Raw genomic sequence first — 12,838 nt, 5'->3', positions numbered from 1 at the left:
ATGGCAGTGGGTTTGGTTTTTGTCTTACATATATTCCTATGGCTGAGTCGGCAAGTCACCTTTCCAATAACCATTTTTCCCTTCTTTCATGTTAATGGAATACTGATTTTATTCTAGATATCTTCTAACTTCCTATCTGCATCTCGGACTTGATGATCAGAGCTCTAGCAACTATCTTGGGTAACTAAAAATGGTAGAACATAAAAACAGAAAATACCAGGACACCGAGAATAACATGGAGCTACTATACTAGCAAAAGTCTGCTTACCTCCAGACTTCTTTTATATCCAAGAAAAACAAAATGTGCAGTTTGTTTTAGCTGCATTTTGGGGGCAAACTGTTATAGCCAAACATAATTCCTGAGTAATACAATCCTCCAGTGATCCTGAAAAGTATCTGTTCTGGTTACCTAGTGCCACTCTGACAAGAATATACCAAAAATGGGATGGCATTAACAAACAGGAGTTTATTCTCCTACAGTTTGGAGGCTTTAAGTCCAAGTTCAAAGTGCCAGGCTCTAGGGGCTGGGTGAAAGCCCCTCGACCTTGGGCTTCAGCTCTGCCTCGAGCTCCCGGCTCTGGGTGAAGCTAGAGGTACCTCTTGACTCAGGCAGCTACTAGATGCTGAGGCTAACAAGTCCAAGGTCGACAAATCAAATTGCACAGCCCCGATGTTACCAAACCACATGGCAGGCCATTCATTTAAGTCCACTGTTAAGTCCCAAGGTTGGCAGAGCATGGCAGGCTGCTCAACAACCCCACGTCTACATGCAGGGTCCAAGCATGCCATTAGCTAGAGATTGTCCCCAAGGCTTCTCCTTATATACAGGAAGCAGACCATATCCTAAAGGCAGCTACTCAGCTGCTTGTGGTAGATCCCACCATGGAGCTGATTGCCAGTCTCATCATGGGGAATAACTACCACCAGCTGCCCAGTCACTTAACCAGGCCCAGCCAAGCTGACATACAAATTTAACTACCACAGTATCTTAACACAGTAGGCGTCCATACATTAAAAAATAATAATAATGTGAAAAGAACTTAATATTTCAGAGTATTTCACTATATCTTTCAAGACCAGAAATAACACTTAGACCACAAAGCCCTCTCTGATGAGCTGAATTTCAAACAGCTGTAGTGTTGCATCTTTTCAGGTTCTGAGATGTGCCTTGCTCAGAGGTAAATACAAATTCAGGCACTAACTAGTAACATCAGTAACACAAAAAAACCCCAAACCCACCACTGTGGAGTCAATTCTGACTCACAGCTACCCTATAGACAGACCAGACCTGCCCCATAGGGTTTCCAAGGCTGTAATCTTTATGGAAGCAGACTGCTTCACCTTTCTCCCACAGAGCAGCTGGTGGTTTCAAAAAAAGTTTTCCAAACCCACTGTGATAGTAAACCAATAGAATTTAAGGAGAATACAATGATGACCTTATAATAGATAGTTATTTGGCTGATCCCAGTGTCTCAATCCACACATCTAAACTTTATCAAGGATGTGCACATGGGGCAAAACAAGCTTCCCTGGGAGAATGTGGATTCACGGATGTAAATTTATCCCATTCCTAGAAAACAATGCAGTTGCCTGCTATGCTGCGCATGGCTAGCTATCTGAATATATATCAAACCCAGAGTAATCAAACAGTCTAACTCAAGCACTCCCCTCAATGGACCAAATTAAGTGCAGAGTAAGACATAAGGGAAAGAGCACAGGCTTCAAAACCAAAGAAATCTCATTTTAATTGCCAAGATCTGATACTTGGAGAGTTATTTAACCACTCATAGCCTTAGTATTCTCATTATAAACTAGAAATATATTCCCTTCCAAGGTTGTTTTTAAGATCAGTGATAACATGTCTAAAGCATTTAAACAGTATATGGATTATAGTAGGTGCTCAACAAATGGCAAAAATTATTATTAGTATTAAATGCCAAACATGGATTACTGTGAAAACAAGATTAAAGAGAAAAGTAACCACTAGGTTTCCTTAAAACATACTCTTTTATCTAAAAGAAATTTAAAAAAATAACTCAAGCTACACAGCAGAAAGAGATGCTAAAGTGTCCTGCCGAGTCAGCAGGTTCTATCCTGAGCACAGAGGATACAAGCAGGATCATCCATGTCTGGTTCAGCTGTGTCAAAAAACGGATGGGTGCTCAGAAGCTCTGGTACCAGGGGAAGGACCAGGGTTGGATGTCGACTTCCCAGAAACTTCAAGCACCTGAAACAAACAAAATGAGAGAACCCATTTCAGTAGTTTAAGCAGTGCTTTAAAAAGTACTAGGAATTGATGGAACCACTGAGACTATGACCCCTAGCTGCCCTTCAGGCCTGGAATTGAACCCACTCCTGTGGCTTCCAGCCAAACAAAAGACAGGCATATGAGCTGAATATATACATTAGGTAGATACACTCCTTGGAGAGATCAATCATGGGAGAATAGAAAAGAAAGGCTGTGTATGCACAGGGAGACCGCTCGGGGGCAGGAGGGTATGGGAGGGAAGGACATAGGGAAGAGGTAACTATGGGGAGGAAGTAAGAGGGTAGCTGTTGCATTGTGGGAAATTACAGTCAACGTCATGAGACAAAGTCTATGTGAGCGGCTGTATGGAAAGTAAATTTGCTTTGTAAACCTTGACGCAAATCACAATAAAAATAAAAATAAAAAAAGTACTAGGAATTAAAACCTAAAAACCTGGTTTCAATTATCAATCCATCCATTTTTGCTAACTCTATAACTTTAGATAAGTCATCAAATTATTCTGGACCTTGGTTAATTCATCTAAAATGATGGATTATTACAAAGACTAAATAAAATAAAAGCGCTGGGTGTGGGAAATATTATTCTTATTTGTCCAACAATCATTCATTTCCCCATCTTCCTAGCCAAGAGATTTTATTCAGGTATCAGGTGGGAGCAAAGTGCTCAGAGAAGGCAGGTCCAGCATGAGGGCTGAACCATGACTGGTCTAAATCCATCATGGCAACCTCACTTTCATTCTCCAGTGACTGGTTTTCAGATGGTCAAGTGAACCAGTTCCAGTCAATGGAGCAAGAGGGAACTCTGTTAGGGAGCTTTGCAGAAATGTTTTCCTGACCAATCAAAAAAAGAGAAAAATACATGAGGGACCACACCTTCCTTTCTGTCTTTAGATACTGTCTTAAAACAGCATCTTGTGACTATGAGGAGAAAGCTAGTTGTTTTTTTTTAAAAGCAGTTAGTATGTAGCAAGATGTGTGGTACACAGTGAGAACTCAGTAAAATGATAGCGTCTTAACTACAGAAAGGCCCTTTTAAGCTATAAAGAATTCTATACTGCTGACAATTATGTATTTTTATTTGTTAGGATCTGATTTAGGAGGTTCACTGAAAAGAAATATAAATCTTAATCTCTACCTCCAGTGGAGGCAAAGATGACCAACTGTTATTTTTGAAATAAAAGAACTGTCAAATGAATGATACATAAACTCTACTTTCTACCTGTCAAAAGTGGAAGAGATACTACTAATATAGAAAATTTTACACAGATAGGGCTTCACCAGGGTCTGGAGAACAGGAAGGATGGCTAAATAAATAAATAAATACTATAAACAAATTCATGAACATATGGGGCATGGAAGTAATTTCTTCTAAAGAATTTGATCTTGTTAGGACAGCACACTTTCCCCCCAGAGCTAATATTTCCTTCTGTGTGGAAATCCTTGATTAAAGAATTTGCTGGCTTCTCTCAGCCCTTTATGCACTGTGCCTCAAGGGGCATTATACACATTGTAGTTTGCCCTCCAAGTGTCACTCCTTTATTTTGTCTCTCATTCTGTTCAGATTTGAATAAGGAACAGAAGTGCTACTTATTGGGTCCCCTCATAGACCCCTACAGACTTGGTCTTCTGTAAAGCTAGATTTAATTCTGACTTTTAATATAGTAATTTGTTACTGTCTCAGCCGCCACCTTATCTACATATTGATTGCTTCTCTCTCTTCTTGCTATTTGAGGGCTAGGTTTCTGAGTAAAATCCATTTTTAAATCTCCACAGCACCCAATACAGTGATTGGGTTAAAACAAATACTCAGTAAAAAAATTGATGAATGAACTAAAGATATATAAACAAAACAACTTTCTGCTCAAAACTCTCATTTATGTATCTATCTTGAACAAAATCTTAAAAATGTGCCACTGTGACAATTCCTTCTCTTATCACATTTTTTTTTTCATTTCTAGAAAAAAAGCCACCATTCACGAGAAGAGATAAAAAAAATTAAGTGATAATTAGAAAAAGAGACTTCAAAATCTTTTGGAGCAATATAAGGTTAAGGAGGTTTTTCCCATAGTAACCCAATAAAGACAGCCATACAGAAATATTCTGAGTGGACGATATAACCCACAAATCTTATTTTAAGGTTAGAAGAATGTTCTATGAAATACTCCCTAACAACCCCTTCCACCAAGCAGAATTAATCACTCCTTCTGTGTCTCCAAAGAACTACAGTCAGACATAGATGTCTGCCCCCACTTCAACACCACATCCCAAATGACTGAGTGCTCCTTGAAGTCAATCAATAAGTGTACACTAAATTGAGCTGAACAGGACAAAAACAATACAAAGAAATTACAAGACAGAAAAGCAGACATCAAAAATGTTACCTACAGCAATATCAATACCCCCTTGGTATTTTCAGTTTTTAATGTATCTTTCAAGTATCTGCTTTGAAAAAATCTTTTTCGAAATTAATAAATAGTACTCAGAGTGACCTCTTCACATAAGGTCATTTAAATACAGAGGTACTAGAATACACCTTTTATAGTAAATTTATGCAACTAGTTCTTAAAACAACAATAAATGAACAGTGTCAAAGCTAATATAATACAAGAGATAACCAAGAAGAAATAATGATAACTATCCGATTGTACATCAAAGTGCCAGCCCTACCTCTACTCTCTACAATTCTTGTACAATACACAAAAAGGAAAATAGTGCTTAACACTCTATAGGAGAATAGGAAAATCTAACTGAATCATTTCTGACCGGAAAAATGAATAAATAATTAAAATGTGATATTCAGTTTAAGAATCCAACTCCTGACAGTCTATTTGGTTGAACTGAATCAAATTTCTAAATTTAGAACAACATACAAAGGCCATACCTTCCATCTATGACAACCCCACGAAATCATGCCAACGTTGTACATTTACCATATTCTAAGACTCAGTAGGCAAATGAGTAAAACAACTGAAGAGGAGTCCTTACTTCCAAATGGAGTCCCTATCAGTAGGGTACTTGGTTAAATTTTTCAGCAGCTCCACCAGTGCAAGATGAATCCCTTCTTTGGTTGAAACATTAGTACAGCATAAGAGTTCATGAAGAGCCTCTCTAATGTCTCTGGAGGAATCCTTAAAAAAAAAAAAAAAAATAATAATAGTAACAATAGTTACTATTGGTTCAGTGACGCAGCTTCCATTTACCATACCCTTCTCCTAACCACCTTTCCATCCTCAGTGGCCATGTAAATATGCAGACGTTTGCTAGCTAAAATTTCTGAGAAAGTTTTTATTTTATTGATCAGAAAGGGATAGATACAGTGATCCTGCCCCCCTTTGCTTTTCAGCCTTTCTTCTTCTTCCAGTCTAGAACTCAATCATGATGCCTGAAGGTATAAAAGCCTTCTTGCAACTATGACAGGAATAAGCATATGGACAAAAAGCCAATGGGCTAGAAAGGCCAAAGAAAAGGCTAGGTTCCTCAGTACTGCCGAGCAGCTGCCTTGGTTCCTGGACTGTCTATCTGGGGCTTACCATTATTTAAGAAAAAAAAACATTGTATGTTAGGCTATTATCAGTCGGACAATCTGTTAACTTCAGCCAAACACATTCCTCATTAAAAAGTTTTATTCAATATTAATCTGTTTCCTCATTCAAAAAATATTTGTTGAGGTTTTGTTTCAGACCAGGCACTATGTTAAGTGCTGAGATAAATGAGTACATATGGCCCCTAATTTCAAGGCACTCACAGTATAGTGGGTGGCAGATATACAAACAATTCAGAGTGCTTTAAGAATTTGGAGGATCGTGCACATAATGCTACAACGGCCACAGAAGGGCTCACAGTAGTGAAGCTTTCACTGGTTCTTGAAAAGTCAATGGGAATTCATTAGGCAGATGGGACAGAGGTGGGGGGCATGTTGAAAAGACTAAATCTGATACACTAAGGCACGAGACAAAATCATTTTGATTGTCATGGAATCCAGATTACTGGTTTCACAGAATTGGGGTGACCCACCTAGGGTATTTCCCTTAGGTGTCCTTTTGAACCTTGAAGGAACTGGTTCCCCAGAGTTACCTTCAAGTCAAACAGCTTAGACAGCAGCTTAATGGAAACCATTTGGCCTTAGGCACTGGGTGTTTGGAAAATTATCTATGTGCAGCCAGATTCAAGCAGCAGGAACTCCAGGGTATGACTAGAGGCTATTCTAGAGTTGGGCCTGTTCCTCATGTGACTCTGTAAGCAGCCCTGTGCTTTGACCCTCTCTTTTGAGGAATTAACATAACGATGACCTATATAACCAGCTTTCACCTCCCTTCTTCAGTAGGCTTTCCCAAAATGTTCAGGTGACACTGTCCCATTCCAACCACATCTACTCACAGTAAATATATTCTATTACACTAATTTTTGGTGTTTCTCTTTGCATTTAGGTTTTTGACAGAGAGAACGAATTACACTGAAGAAACTAAGAAACTACAAATATAGTAGTTTGGTGTGGCTGGAGTGTAAGATATACAAGGGAAATGTAACAGCAGCCAACACTCCTGCTCTTCACCAACTCACTACCTAGGAGCAACAGATACGCATGAAGACAAACAACAGCATTCAGATCACCGCTGTTATAGAGGAGTGTACAAGTTGCAACGGGAGTACAGGCTAAAGAATCTCTCAATTTTCTGGTAGTTGGGAAGAGGAGGTGTTATGAATTGTATTCCCCAAAAAGATGTGTTGTAAATCATAACCTGTGGTTATAATCCCATCTGGGAACTGGTTGTCTGTTATGTTAACAAGGCAGTATTAGTGTAGGATATGCCCTGAATCAATCTCTTCTGGGATACAGAAGAGCAGATTAAGCAAGTAAGCGTGGACAGAGGGGAGGATACACATCACATGATTGCTAAGGACTCTAGGAATAGAAACTGAAAGGAGACAAAGACCTTCCCCAAAAGCAGAAAGAGAGAGAGCCTCCCCTTAGAGGTGGCACCCTGCATTTGGACTTCTAGCCTCAGAAACTGTAAAATGAATTAAGTTCTGTTTATTAAAGCCATCCACTTGTGATACTTCTGTTACAGCAGCACCAGATGGCTAAGACAGGAGGTGACAGGGGAGCTGAGATTTGAAGAATTCAATCATTCATATATTTAATATTTATTAAATACTTATTAGATATTCAAATATTTATCAAGCTCTCACTATGTGACAGGTACTAGGGACACACAAAGTAATTAAAATCAAATCCTTGCCCTCAGGAGCTTCATTCTAGTGGGAAGACAAAACTAAACAAGTAGATAGATATAAATAGGTCAGATAGTGGTAAGTGCTTCACAGAAAAAATAAAGCAGGTTAAGAGAAAGAGTGCTGGGATAGGTGGAGTATTTTACATAAGATAAGCAAAGGGAACATTAAGTACAAAGGCCATGAGGTAGAAAAACAGCAAGGAAGCCAGTGTGGCTAGAGCAGAGTACACAAAGTGTGGTAAGCAGTGATGTCAGAGACGTGGGAGAGGGCTAAATCACATAGTGCTTGTGGGCTACTGTGAGAACTCTTAGCTTCTCCAAGATCAGGAGCCACTGAGGAGTTGTGAAGAGTTATACAATCTGACTGAAGTCTGAATATGATCAATCTCATTGCTGTGTGGAGAAGACACTATAGAGAGTTTGGGTGGTGAGCATTAGGGAAACCAGTTAAGAGTCTACTGAAATAATTTAGGTGACAAACAATGAATGTGGCAAATAGACCCTAGCGTGACCGCCCCCCAAAATTCCCACCTCCCGGTATCCACAAATTTGTATAATTCTCTTTAAGTGACACCTGTGGCTTGCTACTAACCCACAAAATATGACAATAGCAATGGGACATGACTCTCTTGATCAGATTATGGTGATGTCACTACCATGATTATATATGTTACGCAACTCCATTTTAGTAGAATGGACCAGAAGAATTATTCTGTTGGTCTTGAAGAACCAAAATATGCATCACACTATGAATTGCTTATGCAGAAGAACACATGTCAGGGAATCATGGGCAGCCTCTGGGACCTGAAGGCAGCTTCCAGGTAACAGCCAGTAAGAAGCCAGGACCTTGAGCCATGCAACTGCAAGGAAATTAATTCTCTAACAATCTGAATGTCCTTGGAAGCAGATTCTTCCCCAATCATACCTCCAGATGACAATGCAGTCTGGCTGAGCCTTTAATTAATTTCAGCTTTGTGTGCTTATGAACAGCGGGTACAGTTAAGCTGTGCCCAGACTCCTGACCCACGGAAACTAAGAGATAATAAGAATGTTATTTTTTAAGCCAATAAAGTTGATAATCTGTTGGATTTTTACATTATTTATTTTATTTTTATTGTTGAGAATATATACAATAGAACAAATACCAATTCAACAGTTTCTGAAACTACAGTTCAGTGGCACTGATTACATTCTTCAAGTTGGGCCACCATTCTCACCCTCCCTTCCAAAGTTACTCCTTCCCCACTAACATAAACTCACTGCCCCCTAAGTTTCCTAACTAATCTTTCAAGTTGCTGTTGTCAATTTGATCCCATACACACAGATCTTAACAAAGCACATGCTCAAGGCAGACATTCTTTACTAGGTAAGCCAAACTACCGTTCGGTTTAAGAAGACTTCAGGGGATATTTTTGGTTTCAGGTTTAAAGATGATTTCAGCACAATAGTTTTAGGGGTTTGTGATAATTTTTTATATAGCAATAAAAACTGATACAATGATGAACTGGACCAGAGTGATAGCAGTGTACGCCTATGATTCTGAACAATTCTGCACATTAATGCTTAGCTCAGGATACAGCTGAGCTATTCAGCAAACATTTACTTAGCACTTACTTATGACAGACACTGCAAGGCATCGAGAACACGAAAAATAAAAAAGCCAGGATCCTGCCCCCTTGAAAAGCTTACAGTCTTGTGATATAGAGAACTGGATCATCAGGACACAGGCTTACAAATGCTATAAGGATTATGCACAAGGTGCTATAAAAATACAGAGGAGTGGCATTTCGCCTCCTTGGGGCTAAGGGCAGTGCTCAGGGAAGGCTCACTGGATATGATGGCTAATGTAGACCTAGGGAATAAGGAGAAACCTGCTAGGTGAAAAGTGGCAGTCATGCCGGCAGAGAAGAAAAAATGATAGCAAAGGCAAAACAGTGAGGTTGAAAAGGATCACGTGTAGGGGAGCAACCACATCATAAAGTTCAAGATGAAGAGCGATGGGAGACAGGAAAGAAGGGGCTAGGTGACAGAGATTACCCATGGAGAATAACGCATGGAATGAAAACATTTTCACGGGAAAAATACATTAAAAATGAGAAATAAAGTATAGTTCAGGAAAAATCTTCATGGAAGCTAGAAGCAACTGAGAGACTGATAGGAACGTTCAAAATCAAAGCACCCAATCTGTTTTGTGAAGCGTGCAGCAGAATTCTGCAACAAGTGTGCAAATTACTAAGCATCAAATTGCTTATCGCTTTCACCATATCTGAAAACCAAACCAAACCAAAACAAAAGCTAACCTCCTTTTTTAAAAACCTCAGCTCTAGTAAATAAAATCCAGATATGTTAGAAAAATAATCCAAGAACTGTGGGAGGCAAATCTGTGTTCACATCATGGCACAGACATTTATTAGCTCTGTGACCTCGGGCAAATTGCTTTTTTCTCTGTAAAACCCCAGACTGAATAAATGATCCCTAAGATCCCTTTCTGCTATAATATTCTATGATTCAACAGAAGAATCAAATTAATCTTGTCAAAGAACTCTTCATTATTTGGTCCCTGCCATACACACAGCCACTTCCCCCACCCCAACTCCTACCATCTCTTTAACTCTGTTACCATTATAATGAATTTCCCTTTACTCTTCTGAGTAAATAATATCCTCTCTATGAAAATAATGAGACAAATGTCTCATTACATCCTCCTCCTCCTTTAAGTATCCAATACAGCATTCCTTCTGTCTTCTCTGACTACCTCCAATTTCACCTCAGCCTACTCAGGTTAGATACTCTTTGTATTCCTAAGGCATCCTGTCCTTTCCCCAAAGCAATGCCACGATGTATTCTGATTTCTTGTTTAACAGTCAGTGCCTTCCATCTTACAGGTGGAGCACAGTATGAAGACAGAACTATCACTGCCTCATACACTGCATGTATCCCCAGTAGCTAGCCCAATGCCTTATTATTATTTTTTTTTTTTAAAGGAGGGGCAGGAGGGACTTGGTAGATATTTGAAGAAGAAATGAATAACAAACTGGGAATACTCACCTCTAACACAGCCAGGACAGTGTCAAGCTGATCCTCTCGGAGAGTGATATTGTTAGAGATTTTTCTCATGGTATGTATGGACTGTAGACGTACTTCTTCAATTTCATCATTAAACATGTCAACTAAGAAATCAAGGCACTTCTCAGCAAAAGAGGGTGAAGACTGGGCCAGCATGCAGAGAGCCTCCACAGCAGCAATGCGAACCTCTAGAGATAGGGGACAAATACTACTGTTGATCAAGTTAAGAGCCATGGGAAAATCCAAGCTGCATTCGTTCTCATTCAAGCTGTCTTTCATTCTCATTCCACAAACTCTCCCTGGGAGAACTCCCTGTCCACAGATTGAGCTACTTACTACCTTCATACTGACCTAATAACATAAACTTTGGTGTCCCAAGGATTAAGATTTAAATCCTGATTCCACAGACATACGACCAAATAACATGTCTGTCTCCATTAAGTAAATGTCTTGAAAATTAAGATTCTTATTTTTATCAGTATTCCAAATAGAATAAATTATTTTTAAAAGGCAATTATTAAACAATGTTATTCTCAAGCATAAACTAGTCTAGATAATATTATTCTCACTTTAGAAATAAGATTAAGCAAAGTGAATTAATTTGCCTCAAAGTGACTGAGGGCACAAATAAGACTGTACCCAGGTCTGATGATTCCTAGGCTAACCATGAAATGGTTAAGAGTATATGGTTTGGAGGTGAGGAAAATGAGACCCTCATCCATTGTTGGTGGGACTGCAAAATGGTAGTCACTATGGAAAATAATCTGGTGGTTCCACAAAAAGTTAAACACAGAATTACCATATAACTCAGCAATTCCACTCCTAGACATGCCCTAAAGTATTGCAAGCAGGAACATAGATACTTGCGTACAGTGTTCACAGCAGCACAATTCATGACATCCAAAAGGTGAAAACATCCTAAATGCTCAACATCCTAAATGTCCATGAATAGATGAATGGGTGAACAAAATGTGGCACACACATACAATGGAATATTTCTCAGTCATAAAGAGAAATAAAGCTCTGATACATACTATGACAAGGTCGAACCCTGAAAACATTGAGTGGAGCAAAATAAATGGTTACCAGGGAAAGGTAGGAGAGAAGAAGAAAGGGAGAGTCATGGCTTAGGGGGCACTAAGCTTCCGGTATGGGTGACGGAAAAATTTGGAAACAGATAGTTGAATAAAATAAAAAACGTAATTAATGTCACCGAATTGTACATGTAAAAAATGTTAAAATGGCAAATGTTTTATGTGTGTGCTTATGTGTGCACATGTGTGTATGTGTGTCTATGTGTAAAATCCCATTCTACTCTGGGGTTTTATAAAGGAAAAAAAAAAGTAATTTACTGGTAGTCAAAGAGCTAATAAGTGACTTTGACAAGGTATGAAACCAAATTTGTCTCATATGGTTTTTAGATTATCTTTCTAATATTCAAACCCACCAGCCACTCCTTGGAAGGAAGGTTAGGCAATCTACTTCTGTAGAGACATCAACTCGGAAACCCAAGGAGGGTTCGACTCAATGGCAGTGCATTTGGTTTTTGGTTATAGTTAAATTTATATATATATTTGTATTTATCACAGTTTTAAAAAGAAAGCAAACATGCTTTGGAATGATCCAGTTGTCAGAGAAAATTGTGGAAGAATGATCACTCTAACAATTTGGAGGGAGATCTCCAATAAGTAACTTAACTTCCTCATTTGTTAAGTGGGAATAATACCTACTTCCTCACAGAATTGTTAGACTAACTGAGATGATGTAGGAAATCATGGAGCACACCTTCTGGCATATGTTAAAAATGCAATAAATATTAATATGCATAGATATGGGTCCTGTAAACACCCAGATGCACATCTTCTACCTCTTTGCGTGCTCAAAACATGTAAGAGTAAAGCCAATGAACTCAGGTGGCCCTGGGCTCACTAACAAATATTCCCTGAACACATATTACATGAAACCCCTGTGCAAAGAACTAGTACAGAGAGATGAGTAAGATATAGATAATGCTCAGTCATTGGTCCGTCCCTGTTGTGTTTTTTTGTTGTTGCTGCTGCTGTGGTTTCAATGGTTACCAAAGGATTCTGCAACAAAATGCAGTTCATATTGAAAAAGTCTGAAACTCAAGTTATGGTTAAAATTCAAAAACATATATATATGTGCCAGGAGCTGACTGTGGAACAGACCATCAACTGCTCATATGCAAATTCAACTTGAAGTTAAAGACAATTAAAACAAGTCCAAGAGAGCCAAAGTATGATCTTGAA

The 12,838-nt window shown here is 38.9% G+C and overlaps 1 protein-coding gene across 1 annotated transcript in view; it reads right to left on the bottom strand.

Annotated features, from left to right (window-relative positions):
- The window catches only part of INTS4 (integrator complex subunit 4), a 174,688-nt gene that overhangs the window by 48,209 nt on the left and 113,641 nt on the right, over positions 1-12,838 (bottom strand). Inside the window, exons 11-13 of the mRNA XM_042780954.1 lie at positions 10,551-10,756; positions 5,254-5,396; positions 2,112-2,227 (exon numbers count right to left, since the gene is read on the bottom strand). Of these exons, the coding sequence (XP_042636888.1) occupies positions 2,112-2,227; positions 5,254-5,396; positions 10,551-10,756 (465 nt within the window). The remainder of the gene's footprint in view (positions 1-2,111; positions 2,228-5,253; positions 5,397-10,550; positions 10,757-12,838) is intronic.

This window comes from Orycteropus afer, unplaced genomic scaffold (assembly GCF_000298275.1).
Source record: "Orycteropus afer afer isolate SDZICR_OR568_19922 unplaced genomic scaffold, OryAfe1.0 scaffold00074, whole genome shotgun sequence".
Lineage (NCBI taxonomy): Eukaryota > Metazoa > Chordata > Mammalia > Tubulidentata > Orycteropodidae > Orycteropus > Orycteropus afer.
Note: the sequence above shows the minus strand (reverse complement) of the source record. Positions and strands in the feature narration are given on the sequence as shown.